The 21,284-nt window shown below is 42.5% G+C and overlaps 1 protein-coding gene across 5 annotated transcripts; it reads left to right on the plus strand.

The window, feature by feature from the left end:
* Positions 1–6,463: 6,463 nt before the first annotated feature.
* On the plus strand, positions 6,464–17,523 carry alpi.1 (alkaline phosphatase, intestinal, tandem duplicate 1). 5 transcript variants are annotated; one of them, XM_067229871.1, is made up of 14 exons: positions 6,480–6,591; positions 6,678–6,739; positions 6,872–7,053; positions 7,281–7,449; positions 11,003–11,122; positions 11,746–11,861; positions 12,589–12,763; positions 13,253–13,425; positions 13,640–13,774; positions 13,850–13,925; positions 14,057–14,191; positions 14,373–14,564; positions 15,633–15,749; positions 16,036–17,523. In XM_067229871.1, exons 3-14 carry the CDS (start codon positions 7,033–7,035, stop codon positions 16,305–16,307), a joined length of 1,701 nt encoding a protein of 566 aa, XP_067085972.1. In that variant the 5' UTR covers positions 6,480–6,591; positions 6,678–6,739; positions 6,872–7,032; the 3' UTR covers positions 16,308–17,523. The 5 variants fall into 5 exon arrangements, with proteins under 5 accessions (XP_067085969.1, XP_067085972.1, XP_067085971.1 ...); XM_067229870.1 differs by having other exon boundaries at positions 6,481–6,591; positions 7,266–7,449; positions 11,006–11,122; XM_067229867.1 differs by having other exon boundaries at positions 6,482–6,591; positions 7,266–7,449.
* The last annotated feature ends 3,761 nt before the right edge of the window (positions 17,524–21,284 follow it).

The following is a 21,284-nucleotide window of genomic DNA, read 5'->3' on the forward strand; positions in this document are numbered from 1 at the left end:
AGGAAACCTCCTAATAAACAATAATATACAATATTCAATACAATATACTAAACCTCTAAATACACATAATACACATAACTAGAGAGGATACAATTTCTGGGGAAATTGTAGGGTGTGCTTGCTTGCGTTGGTTGCACAGGGGTCTGTATATTTTATATAAAAATGCATCGGGCCTACTTATTATTTATAAAGATTACATAGATTTAAAAGCATCTTTTTTTTGCTGCTCATTTACAACTCAAAATACGAGTGAAGTGTCGAATGAAATATGATGTCTTCTCATTTCCCCTGCAAGAGGCAGCTGACAGGCTGAATCAAAAGGAATACATTTGGCAGACCGGTGTAAAAATTGACCTAATCTCTATGACTTAAACGTCCTTTTAAGTTGTCCCTTCTCGTGATATTTTCAGGCATTTAGCCTACTCATATTGCATTCATTCATTAATAAAGAACCCCCTTTGAAGATTATTCTACGACTTTACCGGCAGAAGATAGAATCGCGATTCAAACAGTACCATCTGCTAACTGAAAATATGCCCCCAAAAACGTAAATAAGCTTGACATTTATTTAGTGGAAAATCGCTCATTCATAAAAAGCTCACTGGTAGCGATCATTGTCAGTAACAACGCAAAATGCGATATAGCCCTGTGTGGAGAAGCTGCCCCTGTAAATTCTACTACTACAGTACAGTACTTGACTACTGCTGTGTTCGTCTTGGTAGCGATTGCGTTGGTTGAATTCGATTTAACGTTCCGTTGTACGGTTTAGGCTGAAATTAATTATTTTCATGAACAGATTGACAAAGTTTAGGCTGTGGCAATGAAGTTCAGGTTAGTAGTCAGATTGTTTCAACTATTGAAAGACTTTTGAGTAAGGGGAGTGCCGAACATGTTCTGTCACCGTTTGACTTGAACAGCTGAGGAGTTTTTGTTAGCTACTCACACTAGTGTCTCGGGTAGGCTACAGCGTTGCAGTGAGCTACACTGGTTTGAAACCACAGGTAATGGTAATTTCACCAACAAATCGTTTACTAATGTCAGAATAAATCATATAACGAAAATGTATATGTGAGGAATGTTTATTTTAACGATTGAAAACAGATACATCATAGACCACTGTAGTATGTGTTGCCCGGGCAACACAGGCTAATGTCATGATGCTAATACTTCAGTGAAATAGTAGACTACTGTTTCCGAAAGTAGATGTACTTCCTTAATAATATCAGCTTATATTGTACATTACACATCACAATTGTGTGTCATATCACAAAGTAAAATGAGTAAATAGTTATCACCCTGGCCTCTTTTCTTGTGGCGTTTCTGCAGCTGCCTTGCAGTAAAGCTATAGTTAGCCTAGGTATCCCCCAAGTTAACAGATGCAAAACGAATGTTCTGCCAAAGGTAGTCATGCGTGTTTTCGTGACATTAGTGCAGACCGGTGTAAAAATTGACCTAATCTCTATGATTTAAACGTCATTTTAAGTTTTTCCCTTCTCATGATATTTTCAGGCATTTAGCCTACTCATATTGCATTCATTCATGAATAAACAACCCCTTTGAAGATTATTCTATGACCTTACCTGGCAGTAGAAGATGGAATCGCGATTCAAACGGTACCATCTACTAACTGAAAATATGCCCCCCAAAACGTAAATAAGCTTGACATTTATTTAGTGGAAAATTGCTCATTCATAAAAAGCTCACTGGTAGCGATCATTGTCAGTAACAACGCAAAATGCGATATAGCCCTGTGTGGAGAAGCTGCCCCGGTAAATTGTACTACTACTAGACTACTGCTGTGTTCGTCTTGGTAGCGATTGCGTTGGTTGAATTGAATTTAACGTTCCGTTGTACGGTTTAGGCTGAAATTAATTATTTTCATGAACAGATTGACAACGTTTAGGCTGTGGCAATGAAGTTCAGGTTAGTAGTTAGATAGACTTTTGATTTAAGTAAGGGGAGTGCCGAACATTTTCTGTCGCCGTTTGACTTCCTAAACATCTGTGTACTGTAGCTAGATGTTTTTGTAGTGTGTCTCGCGTAAGCTACAGCGTTGCAGTGAGCTACACTGGTTTGAAACCACAGGTAATGGTAATTTCACCAACAAATCGTTTTCTAATGTCAGAATAAATCCTAAAACGAAAATGTATATGTGAGGAATGTTTATTTTAAGGATTGAAAACAGATAACGCTACATCATAGACCACTGTAGTATGTGTTGCCCGGGAAACACAGGCTAATGTCATGATGCTAATACTTCAGTGAAATAGTAGACTACTGTTTCCGAAAGTAGATGTACTTCCTTAATAATATCAGCTTATATTGTACATTACACATCACAATTGTGTGTCATATCACAAAGTAAAATGAGTAAATAGTTATCACCCTGGCCTCTTTTCTTGTGGCGTTTCTGCAGCTGCCTTGCAGTAAAGCTATAGTTAGCCTAGCTATCCCCCAAGTTAACAGATGCTAAACGAATGTTCTGGCAAAGGTAGTCACGCGAAAATAAATAAATAAATAAATAAATATATATGTGAGAGAACAAAGGTTGTGCTCTCGCCGAAGGCTTGAGCACACCCAATAATATATATGTGAGAGAACAAAGGTTGTGCTCTCGCCGAAGGCTTGAGCACACCCAATAACCTATACTAACCTTATAAACCTATACTAACCCAAGACAGGTGAAATAAGAATTGAAACGTTCACAGGAGATTGACATCATCGACGGTGTTTCTGATTGAGTGACCGAACCTGTTTGGATGTTTTACAGCGCGACATCCACCTGCGCGAATGCTATTTTCAACTTAAAACCTCAACTTAGACTTTGATCCTCCTACACTGCACCAATAATGCATTTACATTTAGCAGACGCTCTTATCCAGAGCGACTTACAGTAAGTACAGGGACATTCCCCCGAGGCAAGTGCCTTGCCCAAGGACACAACGTCACTTGGCACGGCCGGGAATCGAACCAGCGAACTTCTGATTACCAGGCCAATTCTCTAACCGCTCAGCCACCTGACTCCCAATAATACCACACCACCGCCACAAACACACACCCGCTATATTTCCTTCTGCCTTTATACACGTGTCAGACTGTGTTCATCTTCACACCAGTCAGACCATCTGACCACCCTCTCGCACAGCGCTGAGTCACGCAGGTCGTCTACCCAGGTTACCCTCCTGATCCCTCTGAACATGTGGGATGGAACCACAGATAAGATACACCATGCTGATACTCCCAGACTTGACCTATGAATCTTGCACTCACCACTACCATATGTAACACTTTACTGGTCAAAAATAAATAAAAGCTAACCTTTGCCTGAATAGAACTACCTGTTTCTGAATTGCAAACTTGTGTAACTCACCTGTTCATGTGTAATTGTGGTAGCACACCCAGACAGATAATCAGGCATAATCAGGTGTAAAAAGTTACATGAGCATGATCATGTTCCACACTAGTTTATTTTTGGGATAGACAATCTTGACAAAGCAGTTGTTTTGTATTTAATGAAATTGAAGGTCAAACATGTTGAGTTGCCACACAGAACATCTGGTTTTATGTTTCATTTCAGGTTGAGAAACTGATGACTGGTAAGTACCCATTGTGTAATACAGACATGTATGCCCATTGGTATTGAATGTTCAAAATATTACATAAATCCCCAAATGCAGTCATAGCAATTGTTGGAGGAAACTAAAAAGACTACTGTGTTTTTTTCCTCTGGAGCAATGCCAATGTTATTTCCCCCAAATCTGTTGATGCATTATGCCAATGTGTCCTCATCCAGGGGTAAATAACAGGATAAAGAGAAATGCAGAAGTGAAGAACTATAGCTGGTATACTGTGGTGCCACCGTGTCAATGCTAATATCAAAGGCCTTGTCAGGCTGTAAGGTAGGAAAGTACCTTAGAGAAGAAGTCAAAAGAATGAAAACAATAATCACAGGTTGCTTTCATTCTGTTCAGTAAGAAACCTCAAAGAAATCCGCACTTCATCGTTTCGAAAGTGAAGTCCGAGAGTGTCCCGCCCACTTTCTGATAACATCCAATCAGCGGCCATCACAATTTGCCACTTGCCATTCTATAATGTTATTGGAGGATGGCTGATTAGCTCAATTGCCATGGGCTTACTAGTAGACCCAAATGCAGTACAAAGCAACACAGGATGAAGGGATCGAATCAGGGGTATTTAATGACAGGGTAGGGGAGTGAGGAAGGCAGGACAAGAGGCTATAGGCAGGGAAGGCAGGCAGGTGGGAACTGGGGAGAGGAAGCACGAACACAACAACAAACGATCTGGCGGCGAGTGGATGGAGAACCTGAGTACCGACGCTGCGGGGTGAGGATGAGCCACAGGTGTGAAAGTTGGGCAGGTGGTGTAGAAGACGTGTACTGGAATCACAGGAGCCTGGAGCCAAGCCTATCCTCGTGCGCACACAGAGGCTGACAGGGGAGAACAGGAAACACAAGGGGAATAACTCGAGGCACAGTCGAGACCGGGACATATGCATGCACCACCGTAGCACAATCCGTGTTAGTGTCTTTATTTTGTATGTTGTCAATTGTAATTGTTTTGCTGATATTCGATAAGAATGTTGAGAACTGTGCAGATACTATACTGTTGGTGTGTTCCAGCATCACAAAACTGGACTGTCTGATAATAACTGACTTTCCACACCTGTCTGACCTCCTTGGGAATTAAATCCTTTTACATTTACTTTTTACACTCACGTTGTCACACATCCGGCTCAGACACTGTGACAAAGTATGAGGAGGATATGCCAAGGGTCGATGATTTACAAAATAGTTTATTAAATGACTAAAGAAACTTCCAGCGACACAACCAATGATCAGTGTCAGTCAGTAGATCAGCTGTGTAAGTGGGTGGTGGATGAGTGAGTGTGTAACCAGGGTGTAGAAACAAACAGTCCAAAATGCCAACAAATAAACAAAACATGTGGCTTGGAGAAGGGGCTCCTAGATGTCTGTGACCAGCGTTCTTAGAAAAGGGACGGGACACGTTGGGTCCGAAGACACAGGGAGGAGACCGTCACACACAATGTTTCTGTCAGTGTTCAAAGCTCAGGTCTTCAAGACATCAAACATCTGTAATGGAACCGATCTAGACCTTTATGAATGACCTGCATTTTGCCCCAGATGTATTTAGAAGAAGCAAGCCATTGTTTCACCGACTTCATGTTTCTCCACAATGACGCTACTGTGAAATATAATTTGTCTAGTTTAAAACAAGACTCCCATTTTCAGTTCATGATCTCGTGCTGAGCTTTGTGAGTGTCTTATTGATAGCTGTTGATAGATCAGCTCAAAGCTTGGTCTATATTTCCAGGCAAATCATGTCTACAATGATCTGATACCATGCTAATTTTGACGGGGAACATGTTGATGCCTTCAATACTTTGAGCAAACCTTAAAATGGTCTGTGTAACATGCAGTAAAGGTCACATACTCGATCTCTCACACAGAACATATTGCAGTTCTATTCACATGGTATTTAGGGTAATGTCATTTAATCTCCAATCCATCTCATGTGTGAATCTCTGTATATTACTTTTAAAGGCCACAGCCTACAATGGGCACTTGTATTTGTGTATCCAGACGGCCAGGCTCGTCACAGTCTGCCTAAGGTGATGCTACATAGACTGCTCAGCTGCCAGTGAAAACCAATACTGCCGTTCATACAGAGGTCTTTTTGATATCTAAGGACACTGCTGAATGTCTGGTGCCGGTATTGGTTTATTATTCATCTCCCAGACCCTTAGCAACGGAATAAATACACATTTTTAGATTCTGCTGAAGCATCACTTCCTCGTTTTTCCCCCCTGTATGTTGGTGAGTCACTAAACTGTGATGGTAGTGCATCTGTTGCTGGGTTCATCCTTCTCCATACTGTTGTTATAAGAACATTCTGGCCCCTTCAAAAACACAAAGAGTGGTTGTGTAGTTGTTCAGAACCATTTTGGGATCTAAGGAGGACATCGGGAACTTGTTCTATATAAAAGCAAAAGGGATTCTGACTGACAAAATAAAACTCAAGTATCGGCAATATCCAACTTCGTATCCATGCCTTGATATGCCCTTCATATCAACCTGTAACTTATGTAGGCCTAAATAAAAGCTACTCTTTAAAGTCAGCCTTTGTTGAGGCCTTTGTTTTGCAGAATGTGAATGGAAGACAAATTCAATTCTCTTTAATATTACCTCAACATCTAAGGACATTATATCTGCATACAAATGTAGGCAAACCAATTTAAATAGGCACATTCAGAAAAATGACTGAATGTGCCTTAACAGAGGATCCTGTCAGGCCTCTGGATGAAAAACTGTTTGAAGTACTCCGCGTTTCATTATCTAGCATCCATCTCCATGTTTCTGCGCCTACTTACTCCTGCGGCAGGTCGTACCAGGTGAAAGAACTACAGCATGTGTTTCCAATGAGACTGTGATATGAACGTCTTGCCTATCTAGCGAGCCAAACATCCGCCTTCTATTTCTCATTCAATGTTTCTCACCATTTATTTATGCCTGTGTGGATAACAAGGGCTGTTTGATGTGTGGGAGACATGAGGTGAGTGAAAAGATTTACTTGTTTGGGAGGAGGAAAGGAGTCAAGTTTGCATGTGTGCCAGTTCCAACTTTTTCTTTCCCCACTAGGATGCCCATTAAACCAGCACCTCGAATGCTAATTTGTTTCTGACTCCGTAGTTCCAGATAAGGTTGTTTTTCGGCATAATTGTTGGTTTTCACATATCTGTACACAATCCCATTGTATTCCGAAGTGGTACTGCTGAGAGTGCGTGCGTTGTCTCTCATGTGCATCTGTGTGTCTTTCTCTCAAAAAACTCAAGTCAACACAACCCTAAAAGATCCAAGTTAAAGCCCTGATCCGAGGAGACCTTTGAAAAGGCTTGTGCCCGTGAAGAAGGAAGACAACACTTTGATTTGCAGCCGTGCTGCCTGAGAGCAATGGACTGGAGACTCTCAAGGCAGTGGGAGAGGGCTGTGTAGAATGTATGGAAGTGCAAGAGAGGTGAGTGGTGCTTGTTTCCCCCCCCCCTCCCTTTTTTTTACTTCTTCTCTTTCCCTGTAAAACAAAGGATGCATAGGCTATAATGAGGAAGTTGGGTTGTGGGGGGGGGGGGGGGGTGTTTTACGTCAGTCATTTATTACTCCTCTGTTCCCTAGAGGTGAGAACTTTGCCAGCCATTGTTTTGGAGAAAGCTTTAGGCAGCCAGCTTGTAGGATTTTGTGTTTCAGAATTTACAGGAAGGATTCAAGTACAGGGCAGACAGAGAGAGGGAGAGAGAGAGAGAGAGAGAAGGAGACCCACAACCCGAACACCAAGGCCCCAGGACAAAGAAGATGAATCGTCTGATGTACTCCCTTCTTCTAATTGGATGCCGCTGCTCCACAGTGGAAGGCTCAGGTAAGTTGTTTTTTTAATGAATTACTGCTTTTCTATCTGAAAAAGATTATAGCTTTTAGTTTAGTTAACAACGACATACAAGCCTGCTCACACCCAGGATTACATGGAGTGATGGTGGACTATTCATAGTAATACATTACAAAATGTGACATCACGCTCAGGAATACAATATAGTTCATTAAACCTCACATGTACAATACGCAAGCTTAACCACTTGTGTAAAATTGTGTTCAGTCTTTGTACTTTTGCTTCACGTATTATCATTGAGTCACTGAAAACAAAACGCTAACCATGGCTACTTTTGCCACTGTACCATTATTAGGATCAAGTAACCCCTATATATTTTCTTTATGGGAACCAGTAACTTCAGTTTATTGCCTGCTGCTTCTCAAGCTGCACATTGTTTGATCTCTGAGTAATAATCTCTCACCAGTGCTGCTGGTGTCTGTGAGGGACCTTGCCTCTCTGTGTCGCTTTTATAATTGTCCCCCAATCAAGCGCTCCTGCAGCTATAAAAGAATCCCCTTTTACGAGCAGCCAGCCAAGGGTAGCACTGGTCTTGAGAAGAAAGTTCAGCACAGCTGCGTGTAAAGTTACTTGTTACGTCATCAACGCTCCCCACTCATTCTACTTATTGATCCAGATTTATGGGATAATTCACCGTCTATATGGGTGGATGTGAGCATCTCCCTGCGCCATAGATGTGACCGAGCCAAAACAGATCAACGACATCATGGTCTGAGTTAGCTTGGCTGATTATTCTAGCAGTTCTCTGTCTTTCAGTTACTGTCAATGTCCGTCTCTCACTTCTTTCTTTTTTCTTTTCCTTTTACTCACCACGTTTTGCTCTCTTTGTCTCTCTCTTTCCTTCCCTCTCAATCGGTCCTCAAGTCTTCCTCGCGATAAACACACAATTTCACCCTTTCGGTCTCTGCACGTTCTCTCCTCTTTGCTCTCTGTAATGCGCGTATCTCTCCTGATCTCCCGCAGTCTCTTCCATCTCTATCTGTTCAAACTGCCCTTGCAATCAAGATCAAAAGACAGGAAGAGGGATATGCCCTCTCTTTGAGAAGGGGGATGTGTGGTCTACACCACCCACATCTCTGGTCTGACAAACCTGCACCTAAACATTTCCTCTGAGCTATAATCTAGAAACACGATCTGGTCCAACCACTATAATTCACACAAGCTATCCAGCAGACGCCAGTTTGTTGGAAGCTGTGAAATACAGGATGTACATTTGGGCCCACTTTCTGCAGAGTGTATGGAGTATCTCTTGAAGCAACTACTGTAAGATGTTTGATGTGCGCGTTTGCAGTTGTGTGTGAAACCCGACATGCACATGTGTTTTCGTAGGAGTACACTCCTGTCACAGATACAGACTTGAGTGGTGAACGTTTTTCCTTCGTCGTGGTGGGTTCAATTCAATTTATGAACCATCGAAGTCACACAAAAAAATCCCTCCCGACTTTTGTAAAAGAGTTATCACGCAAGAGAGAGTAAAAAGAGGACCATAATAACCTGCAGCTATTTTGAGTTAAGAACAGTCACCTTTGCCGACATAAGCCAGCCTTTCTCCTACGACTGAGCAATCCTGACAATGGACAGACGTGTCTCCACAAGATCGGAGGCTCGCGTGTCTGCTCTGGTATTTGGGTCTGCATGGTGCGGCCACGTTATGGGAGGCCCCTGTCCAAGAAGCCCCTCCGATTCCCCTGTTTTTATTAGCTTGATCACGTGACTACAATGACCACAACCCACCACTCTCCACTGATGACTCACTGGCACAGGCAGACAAGTAGATCTACCACAGAAGCTGTCTACTGTGACTAACGGCAGTCCTGCTCCCTACTGTTTCAGGAAAATCATATTTTCCATAGGTTTTATAGAGAATGAAGATCTGGAGTATACATGGAGAGAAGACTGCAGTGATGCATTGGGATTTAAATCAGTTTGGGTGTACTGTAAAGGTATTAGATTTGGGTGTACTGTAAAGGTATTAGATTTTGGCCTCTAACTGAACAATCCTGGCTTCACTTTGTTTTAAACAACAGTTGTTGTGTTTGTGTGAAGTAAAATTAACAGGATGTGTCAACCCCAGGCGATCTCGACTACCTCACAAATGAAAAATGTATACTTCCCCGACAAAAAAACTGCAAGTTTGGTTGATAATGGAGCCAAGAGGTATTTTTACAGGCATATACATAGTTAGTGAAGAAAATTGAAATATGACCCTAGCATGAAATCCAGAGCACATCATGACTCAATCATAATATTCCTGAGAATAAAACCGTTGGACCCTTTTTACACACAAAAATATTTTTTCCAGGGGGGAAGAGAGAAATGAAAAAGCAGTGATTGTGATTTGCATGGTGTCGAATGCCAACACCAATTGGGCAGCCAATTTTTTTTCTCAGTCAAATCAACTGGTGCATAAAAATACCCATTAGAGCATTTCCCACATCAAAGGGTATTTCAATTTCTATGACACCCAATTTTTGAGAAAGCGACAAAAGAGAGGGAGAGAAAATGAATCCAGCCTTTTAAAACAAACAGGGACAGTACATTGCAATTAAAAAACGAAAGAGAAGAGAGATCACTTCGACATGTGGGGAACTATACGTGAGCTTGTGTGGTCCCAGCTTTCCCCCCAATTTTCTCATCCTTTCCCTCTCTCTATTTTGCTCCCTCTCCCCTTCTCTAAGCCTATGAGCTGGCTGTGGCCGTTGCCGGCAACACACCCTAAGATTTAAAAGGCTGGGCTGAAGGTTTTGGGAGGCACACTCTCTCTCTCTCTCTCTCTCTCTCTCTCTCTCGTCCTAAGTACTGGGTGTGGAAGCTCCTTTTCGCCCAGGCTCCAGGGTAGGGATGCAGGTGTCACAGAGCTGGGCCCCCAGGCTGTGGATGCTCCTTCTGGGCTTTCTGCTGCTCTCCTCTGGGGGCCTCGCAGAGGACCAAGGTGAGGAAACAGCAGGGCCATTGTCCCTGGTTGTAACATTAGAACAGTGTGGGTGAACGTACAGAAGGATGGGCTGACACAGGTGAACCTTTTGGGGCGGTGAGTAAGTGGTCAGGTGTGTGTGTGTGTGTGTGTGTGTGTGAAGAGGTTGTGTGTGTGTGGTTTGTAGGGGGAGGGAATGTATGTGTTTAACTGTGTGAGTGTGTGTCTGTGTGTGTGACTGACCAGTGTGTGTTTCAGACCCGGCTTGTGTAAAGTGTTATGACACACTGGGATGGATGGACTGTTTGTCTTTCCGTTGTTTTGGTGTGCAGCGTGGTGGAATGTTCTTTTCTACTTCCTGCTAAACCATCGGCCCGGTCTTCCAGTCCACCCACAGTATCCTAGTCAAGGTGTCTTTATTTCGCTAACCTTTTTCCTGACAGCTCCTCAGATCCGTTCCGCATAGCTTGAGGCCACGCCGTTTCGTAGGTGCCAAACCAAGACGCACGGATGTCCAACTTGACACCGCCTTTCTTTTTTTTCTTCTTGTTTTCTCTCACTCTCACTTTCTCTCCTTCTCTCTTTCCTTAATCTCTCTGTGGTGTCGAGCAGCAGAGCAAGAGAAGGAGCCGGCCTACTGGAACTCTCAGGCCAAGGAGACCCTGCAGGCGGCGCTAAGGCTCCGCCCCCGGGCACACCGCGCCAAGAACATCATCCTCTTCCTGGGGGATGGTAAAGAGCCGGAACCGTTCAACATACGATAACCAGATGGTGCTCATGTCGAGCATGGCATTGTCTGGAACTGTGCATTTTCCCCCTGCCTCACAATACGATGTGTGCTTACAGCTTAGAGCTGTGATACTTCTATCTGCTGCGATCTTGCTAGTATCTGATTTCTTTGTCAGTTTGGAAAAGGGATGTCTTGACTCACAAAATCAACAGAGCTGAGTTTAATGTGTAAGCTGTCCAGCACAGGCACGTGTCCAATGGATGTTTTGAAATATTTTAAAACGGTTCAAGGACCCTGACTGAGACATATGCTCAATGAATGGATGAATCAGAACGATGGGTCATCTCAGTCCATTGATGGTAAAGAGAAACCTGTTTCGTCTTGAGGTCCAATTTATATACTTCTGAATAGTTATATTAGTCATATGAAAAGGCACAGTATACATGACCAGTGTGGTTGTAATATGCTGTTAGACATTCACTTCTTTCATTGCTTGTTTAATGTTTTTCACCTCGGCGTCAGAACCAATGAAGGTTGAAGCAGACTTCCTTAAAATATAAACTACCCGAGGCTTGTAGGAGTTCAGCTGCAACAAAGTATATTTGTCAACTCATTTGTCAATCAGGAATGGGGGTGTCGACGGTGTCAGCCGCGCGAATCCTGAGAGGCCAGATGGAGGGCCACCTGGGAGAGGAGACGGTGCTAGCCATGGACAGCTTCCCTTACCTGGCCCTCTCGAAGGTGGGATCCCCTCTGAACCCTTGGGTTAGATTAGATTTAGATTAGATTTTTATTGTCATTATAAAAAAACTAAACAAAAAAACAAGACAATGAAAAACAGTTTAGCAACTCTTAATGGCAATAAACACATGATAGCAAAAACATGAATAACAGTAAAGATACCCACACTAAGGTTGTTTGCTAATGTCACAAGAGGGACTGAGAGGAAAGATTAGTGTAGAAATCAAATGGTGTCGAGCCACCTCGAGGTGGGGGTGTGTTTTTTTTGTGTGTGTATGCTTGACATGGTTTTCAAACTTTTCGTTTTCCAAACATGTTGCCTCTTGTCTCATTCCTCCTTGTTTCAGCTCTGTAAAGTCCTCTTTGTGCGGCATGGGAAATTCTTTTTTTTTCGCTTATGTTTTTGCAATACAAACAATTTGGATATTATGGTTGAGAGTGAGATTAGGTGTTTGGTCAAAAAAAGGTTTATGACACAGCATAATCTTCTGTTTTCACATTTCAGTCACAATATATGGGCATGCAAACTTGGTCTAGACTAGTCTAAGTTCCTTTCCAGCAGCATTTTCAATCATATTCTAACAATTATTTACATTACTTTATCTTTTTTACAATTGTACATTTGATGAAGAAGCTGTTCTTGAGGATTCCAACTGAAATGGACAGCAGACCTCATAGGTTTGCAGTAATGTTTTGATGCTTTTTGTGATTGTGTTTTGCTTCCCAGACGTACAGCGTAGATAAGCAGGTAGCGGACAGTGCAAGCACGGCTACAGCGTACCACTGTGGGGTGAAGGCGAACGCTAAAACGCTGGGCCTCAGTGCTAATGCGGTAGCCTATGAGTGCAACACTACCTTCGGCAATGAAGTATACTCTGTATTACGGCGTGCCAAAGAACAAGGTATGGTGTACTTTAGCACACTTTCAATAACAGACACTAATTTGATAATAACGGATATACTGTCAAAGTATGCAAAAGAAAACAGAAATTTGCTAGAACACAACTACAGATACAGTTTGGCACCTGGCAACTTGGCCCTTTGGCAGTGATGCACATTCACACAACCATAATTAGAGATACGATAATGAATGTTTGATTTTCTTCTGGCTGACACGCACTCTTTGTCAGCCTGTCCTTGAATGACAGTCATTATAAGGAAGTGCATAAAGTGTGATTACATTATTATCTCCTCTAGAGCACCGCTGTAAGCTCATCTCATCCCTGATATAGATGGAAATCAATCACAAGATTACAAAGGATGGACTTTAGGGTCACAGACATATCTCTGCCAGCTATCAGGGATTGTATGGGCTTGGTGCATGTATGTGTGTTTGTTTGTTGTGTTTGTGTGTGTGTTTTGCCTGTCAAGTGTTTGGTGTTTCCTCACAGGCAAGTCCGTTGGCATCGTGACCACTACGCGAGTCCAGCACGCATCCCCTGCAGCCGCCTATGCACACTCCGTGAGCCGCAGCTGGTACAGTGATGCAGACATGCCCTCCAGTGCCCGCCGACAGGGCTGCGTTGACATCGCCACCCAGTTGGTCACCAACGTTGATATTGATGTAAGACTCTGCGATTCCTCTTTAGTTTTTTTCTTTTTTGTCTCGCTTTCTCTACATCACACACACACACACACACACACACACACACACACACAGAGGAACACATTTAAATAAAGCAGACTGGTTGGTTAATAGTTATCATTTTGGCTACTTCCTGTTCTTTCCCTCTACTGTTGACTATTGTCAGCTTCTTACGATATCCTTGCCCTGATAGGTGGTGCTGGGTGGGGGGAGGATGTACATGACTCCTAAAGGAACTCCAGATCCGGAGTACCCTACCTCCTCTTCAAGGAAAGGAGATCGCAAGGACAAGAGGAATCTCATCGATGTCTGGCTGAATGCCCAAAAGGTAAGCTTCTATTTGATTCTCCATATTGTAAAAACTTGATACTGCAGCCTTTTCTCAGATATTTGTCCTTTTCAGAACAAGAAATCACAGTATGTTTGGCATAGAAAACAGTTTGACGAGGTCAATGTGAAAACAACAGACCGGCTCATGGGTATAGTACTTATCTTATGTACTGGAAACTCATACTTGCATGCGTGTACAATCTGCAGTCAGAAGAAATATCTGCACAAACAAATATTCAAAATGTAAAATTCAATGAAAGATCTCATCTTGCCTCTCTAGGTCTCTTCGAGCCCAAGGACATGCGCTTTGAGGTGTTCCGGAACATCTCTCGAGACCCCTCCATCGTGGAGATGACAGAGAAGGCCATCCAGATTCTCAGCAAGAACCCTAGAGGCTACTTCCTGTTTGTGGAAGATGAGTACTATTTACACTACTGTATAGTCTGTACTAGTATACTGCACAATACTATACTAGTGTACTACTTAGAATGCTCTAAGCGAAATGGAAGACAATTGTACTCCACGTTTTAGTTATCATAATATAGAGTAGATTCATTAATACTGACTTTACGTTGATGTGGGTGTTTTTTTTCCAAGAGGGAGAATCGACCACGGGCATCACGATGGCATTGCCAAGCTTGCGCTAACCGAGACGGTGATGTTTGACCAAGCAATCAGGCGCGCCTCGCGACTCACCAGGGAGTCTGACACGCTCACCGTCGTTACGGCGGATCACTCGCATGTTTTCACCTTCGGAGGAAACACCCAACGAGGGAACCCCATCTTTGGTATGGCCCAGGACACAGCGGCATAAAGGCCCTGTGAAGTGATTACTAAATAAGTGACATGGTCATGTGAAATCCCAGTTGAGGGTCATCCTCTTACACAAAGGTGGTGAACATTATCTTCACAAGCAAAGGAATATTTCACGATGCTGAAATCAAGTCCGTTTTTTTTTCTTAACCAACCTTCCATCCAATCTTTGGGACTTTATGGGCACGGATTGAATATGGAAATGATCATATTTGATTTACAGTTTCAAAAATCCTCATGAAAAGGGGGAGGGGTGCATGCAGACTTCTTAGTTGTGGTAATCTGGGATGAATATACAAAAAAGTGTATTTGTTTTATTGGTGGAAAGTATGGTTGCTGAAATGACGTCACCTCATCTCATGCAGACCTTGCCTTGAAAAGAGATGTTTAAGGAAATGTTTAAAACCTGACCCTTTTAGAGAAGAAATGTACAAATCACCTTCAAGCAATATGCCATGACAAGCCAAATGCTGAAGATAATCACAAGTTGTGCTGATATTAAGCAGTAACGTACATCCTTGAGTGTGATATTGCTTAAATAAGATGCCATTGGTTAACAAGCCAACAACAGATGTTCCGCCACTAGACTGGGACTGGACTTGCCAAGCAGCACAAACGTTTTCCTGCACTCTAGCGACAAAGGGTTGTTAATGTAAGCGGAGTGATGCATGTTTAGTTAAAAGCAGTGCTGTTATGGCGAAATGTCAGCACTCGTGGAATGCCTCTTGTCAAATCAAATAACTTGGTCAAAACTAACTGTTGCATAAATTGTGTACATATTGTAGAGAATATTTGCTTTAGTGGGACAAAGATGGTGAAGATCAACAGGAAATGTTAGGGAGAGAGAAAGGGGAGGACATGAAGGATTGGGCCAGGGCTGGATTCGAACCCAGGTCCCCGCACACTTCACTGGTGAGCCAACTATACAGAGTATTTAAGGGGCAGGTAAAGGCAGGTAAAGTCTCTTTGTGCTGAGGTAAGCATGTCTACTAAAATGTCTACTATTCAACCGACACCCACAAACATTGAGCGTTTCTTTTCAGGTCTGGCACCAAAGCAAGCGGACGACAAGATGCCATTTACAAGCATCCTGTATGCCAACGGTCCTGGTTATGTGCATGTGAACGGTACCCGAGGAAACATCACTCTGGTAGATTACTGTGAGTAATGGGTGGGGATATCATATGAGTCAGCGCTGTCTTATCACCAGTTATAACCTCCAACGTCGTGGGTCAGGGACGGACTTGGAGTAAAGATAGCCCCCGGACTTTGATCCAGACCGGCCCTCCGGCCCAAAAGTGCTTAGGCCCACCCGATGGCCAGTCCGCTACTGTCGTGGGTTATGGTACTAGAGTTTACGACTGTGAATGGTTTGTGTATCTGTTTTTGTTGACCAGCATGTGCTCTTAAACTGTTTACGTCATCAGCAACCCTCTTTCTCCTCAGATGATGAGGAGTACATGCAGCAGGCTGCTGTACCCTTGGACTCTGAGACCCACGGAGGGGAGGACGTGGCCATTTACGCCAAGGGCCCCATGGCCCACCTTTTCCACGGGGTGAAAGAGCAGAACTACGTGGCCCACGTCACGGCCTACGCCGCGTGTCTGAGACCCTACACCGACTGCCCCCCCAAGCCACCCTCGTCCGAGGGCCACGCGCACCCCTTCCCTGGGCTGCTTCTCAGTCTCAGCATCCTCCTGTTGCTCCTGTTTAGATGACTGCGCACACACACACATACACACGCGCTCTCTGTCTCGCACGCACGGCTCAATGTGGGAGTGTTTCTTTACAAAAAGGTACTCTTATACACTCAATTGTGAAATCGAAGTTCCAGTGTATCATTAATCTCTAATTGATGAATGAATAGCAGATGACTGAAGTGTATCTGGTTAACAGAACCATTGTAATCATCATGACTCATTACTGCAGTACACTTCTCCCATCTTTATCATTGAAACTTGTTTTCCAAGAAAATGCTTTTAGTAGCTGATCAAGTGGACCTGCATCAGAGCACATATCACATTGTTTTTGTTCGGAAATGTATTCAAACACTTGCTCATAACTGTTTCACAAAGCACAGTTAACAAGAGAAAATCACGTTTACCTCAGCATTGCAGAAGGTTGATGAACTTTTTTTTATGGTCTTTGAAGCTTGTGTGCTGACCTCCGTGTCACCAACTTGATGAAGCTGTCTTTTTCAGATTATACATACATATATATGCCAATTACCTTTATACTCCTTTTCTATGTGTGTTTTTTTTTATGAATGTATTTTGTATGAACATTTTTATTGTGTATTTTTATACCATTTGTTGCCAAATGTTTGAATATGTATAAAATGTAAAAACAAAAACATTGTTTTGCTTTGCAGTGCTTTGACATCTGAGTCAGGCATCATAAAAAAATACCAAATGTCATACATGTATTCTGATGCACACAGTTACTGAAGAAAGCTCAAGTGCTCTGTTGAGAATTTAGCACCCTTGCAGTTTACTCAACGTATTCCTCAGGCTACATTACTAATTCAGAAACATTTCCTGACAAGAACATCTTTTATGAGCGGTAATAGAGTACAGAGTACAGATTATTATCTAATCAGCAGTATATACATTTTATAATGTCAATTTGCAATGAAAGGAACTCCTGATTCAGTGGTTTAATGGTTGATTGTTCTGGATAAGTGTTGCAGTGCTTTGACATCTGAGTCAGACATCATAAACAAAACACCAAATGTCATAAAGAGAAAGAAACATGCAGCCAATAGAATATCTCGGAACCAACTACGCCATTGTGTAAGCTTGACATTTCCTGGTCACAAATATGCAAACTGAATCTGCAGATACTCAAATCATATAGTAAATAGGCCAATGTGTGTGACCAATGTGTCTGTGAAAGCTAAGAATGTTAAGATTGATAATCAGAACTGAATTGGTGTGCCACACTAACAATCATACTTTATTTGTACAATAAAACATAATACAATTGCTTTAACAAATGGATTTTAGTTTACATGCAATAAATGTCATAGATTTTAAACACAAAAAACTTTTTTACTAAAAGAAAATATACACAAAGTAAGGGATAATGCCCGACGAGGTGTACAATATCACCTGATAATGGACGATGCGGAAGCGTGAACCGGTTGCTTCCGCGGAGTCCATTATCAGGTGATATTGTACACCTCGAAGGGCATTATCCCGCTTATACCATGGTCACTTGCCAACGATTTTTTTTCCAAACTTTAATTTATGTTTTCATGCGTTTTGCAATAGAAATCTAAAGTTTTTTTACCTTAGCCAACTCTGATATTTTATAGTCCGCTCAGCTCATAGAACCAACACCGGCTTTCCTTTGGATGAGCTATTAGCCCGAAAGCTAACGTTATGCTAGCAAGATTAAAAGGCAATGTTCAGGTGTCCAATATCACCTGATAATGGACTCCGCGGAAGCAACCGGTTCACGCCTCCGCATCGTCCATTATGGGCATTATCCCTTACATCATGGACACCCCTACAGCCAATCAGAATCGAGTATTCACCCAGACCATCGTATAATATAGAATAATAGAGAGAATGAATTCATAGTTAATAACTCAAGTTAATAACTATAACTCATAGATAACTTAGTTATCTTCCATACAGCAATTTGGTGTGATCTCTTACTTCTGTTACCACCATGTTGTTGTTGTTATCAACCATTTTCCCCGAAAAAGTGTACCGTATTTTATGGAGCACATTTTTAACAATGCACTAACTAGCTGACTCCCATTGGCTACTTTTTTAATGTATTACTTTAACGACCACATGAACACCTTTATTGGGAACTATCACTTTAAAGTGATAACACTTTAAAGTGATAGGCCACAGGCCACACAAACTTGAATTTATGCAAGATATTCACAATTATCAAGCAAAGTATCTTTCACATAATCGTAATATGGCAAAAGAATGTCCAAAATGCATGTAGGTTTGCTACAGCACACAATGCTTAATCTGTGTCTGTCAATCCATGTAGTTGGACAGCCTGTATAGTTTTCTTACTACACCAATACTTCCATCTATTCTTTTGTGAATGAGCTATGATCGTAGACAGAGTGGTCATGCCCAATAAAATTATGTTTTGTCATTACTGTTCATCGTCCAATTGTCCATATTTATCACGTTGTGTAATGGGATTGCTGTATGTGTGGATGTGTGTATGCGTATTTTTGCTCTTGTGTACATTCACACAAACTTTACATTTAAATTTACATTTATGTAATGTACATTTAATTTACGTATTTATGTAATATTTGTGTAAATACTATATAGATGTATATTTCTTTTTTCTTTTTTTACATTTTATGAATATTGCAGAGGTTTTATCCAAAGCAATGTACAAAGCAGTGCATAAAGTACAGCAGAATATCAAGAATCATAAGTGCCTGGTTCAAAAAGTATTTTGGTGGTCGGGGTCAAGGAACGGTCTGTTTGTACTAGCCACAGTGTAAAGTAACCACAGCTCAGCCTCTGACACGTATTGTTCAGACACACTGAACAATACCAATAATAATAACTACAGTGCAACAATAACACAATAGTGCATAGTACAGTGAAGCAAAAACAACAATATATATGTGCAACATCAAACACTTTTGTGGGTGCAGTCTCTTGTCAGACAGCGGGAAAACAGCATCTCAAATACAACGTGCAGAGAAGAGCCAAATTTGCTAGTATCACAATAAGTAACGTATTGCTAAGTTCTGCTTTCGGTGCCCTTATGCTAACTAAAAGAATGGTTAGTTGAGGTAAAGTTTGAAGAGGTTGGTCTTGAGACCACGTCAGAAGAACGGTAGGGATGAAGAGTTTAACGGGGAGTTCATTCCCCTACCGTGGAGGACTGAAGAAGCACTGCATTGTGGGAGTGCCAGGACCCTTTTGTGAGTGAAGTGCCTGAGTCGGTGTGTGCAGCTGTACGATGTCCTTGACTTATGCGGGGCCCGTCCTGTTGGGAGCAGCGTGAGCAAATTGTCAGTGTTTTTTTGTACCTGATCCTCACGGTGACCAACAGCTAGCAGAGTGACCTCAATAGGGTGAAGCTGTATGTGAGGACTTGGGGCGCTTGAAGAAGCTACATTCTGGGTGACCGGGAGGCAGGGCTGAAGGGCGAAGAGGGTCTGGAGGACAACCGGGAGGCAAGGCGGAAGGACTTTGTCACTCAGGGGGTCGATGATGTAGGATGGGCCGCTCTAGAGGGCGACAGCGACAGCTTGGTCACGCTGGAGACAGGGGCCGAGAAAGTTTCAGGATCAGAATCAGAATTTGGTTTATTAGGCATGTAAGTTTACACACACAGAATTTACTGTGGCAGGAAGGTGCAAACAATAAACATATACGCATCTTAGATAAAAAGTAGAAAAGTACAATAGTCTAACTGATTCGAAAAACGAAACAATTTAAAAATGAAACAATTTAAAATATATATAAAAATAAGAATATGAATGGGCATCATGCAAATGAGGTCAAGGTGGCTTGTGCGGAGTGCAAATAGGTGTCGGATGGACTTATAATAGATGATAAAGTGTTAAATGTCAGTGGGAGTCCTTGGTCTGGTTGAAGAGGCCAGTAGCAGATGGAACGAAACTGTTCTTATGGTGTGAGGTTTTGGTCCTGATGGACTGCAGCCTTCTGCCAGAGGGGAGCTGGAACAGAGAGTGTCCAGGGTGGGAGGAGTCAGCCACAATCTTCCCCGCTCGCCTCAGGGTCCTCGAGGGGTGCAGGTCCTCGAGGGTTGGCAGATTGCAGCCGATCACCTTCTCAGCAGTGCGGATGATACGCTGCAGTCTGCTCTTGTGCTTGGCAGTGGCAGCAACCAAAACAACCCACTCATTAGGTTGCTTCCATCTCACGTTGAAGTTGTCCAGCATACTACACCATGGGAATCATTCCTTCATGAGGCATAAAAGCTGTATCTTCCAATTGATGTTAAAGAGTTTGTTGAAACCTGGGAAAAGTGAAAGCTGCAATTTAATAGACTATTCTGGCATTTTTCACATTTGCTACCCTTTCTCGATTGCATCATGAAATCCAACTTTAAACATGCTAACAACTTGTCTCCAAGCACAATTTTCAACAACAGTATATCATTACACTCAGGGACGGTGTTTCCTACAGGCGGTGTAGGCGGTCGCCTAGGGCGCCACTCAGAGGGGGGCGCAAAAACATTGCGCCCAGCAAAAAACAAAACAAAACATTTTTTTTTTGCTGGGCAGTTTTTTTTTGCACCCCCTTCTATAGCTCCAAACAATATTGGAGATATTGGACACATTCCCTCATCGCTTGAAAGTTGCAATTCCGTTTTCGTGCAAAATCGTTTTTAATTGAATTTCTTTGGTTTTTTTGGGGGGGGAGGGGGGCGCCACGAGTGAAGCTCGCCTGGAGTGCCAAATGTGCTAGGGCCGGCCCTAATTACACTAGCCTGACGTTGTCATACTCATAATTCTAGTCAGAATATGAGTCTGATACCGCTCCGTTGGGTTGTGAGTATGGGGCGTGTTTCAACCGAACCCGGATAAAAAATGCCTCTTCGCTCAATTGGATAGACCTACAACCAATCAGAGCAACGTAGTATGTTGTTTGTTGAAAACAAATTCAACCCAAGCGCTCTTTGGTGACGTGGTTGATTACGTTACTGTTGATCATCTGTCCATCATCGTA

The sequence above is a fragment of the Osmerus mordax genome, chromosome 26 (assembly GCF_038355195.1).
Source record: "Osmerus mordax isolate fOsmMor3 chromosome 26, fOsmMor3.pri, whole genome shotgun sequence".
Taxonomy (NCBI): Eukaryota; Metazoa; Chordata; class Actinopteri; order Osmeriformes; family Osmeridae; genus Osmerus; species Osmerus mordax.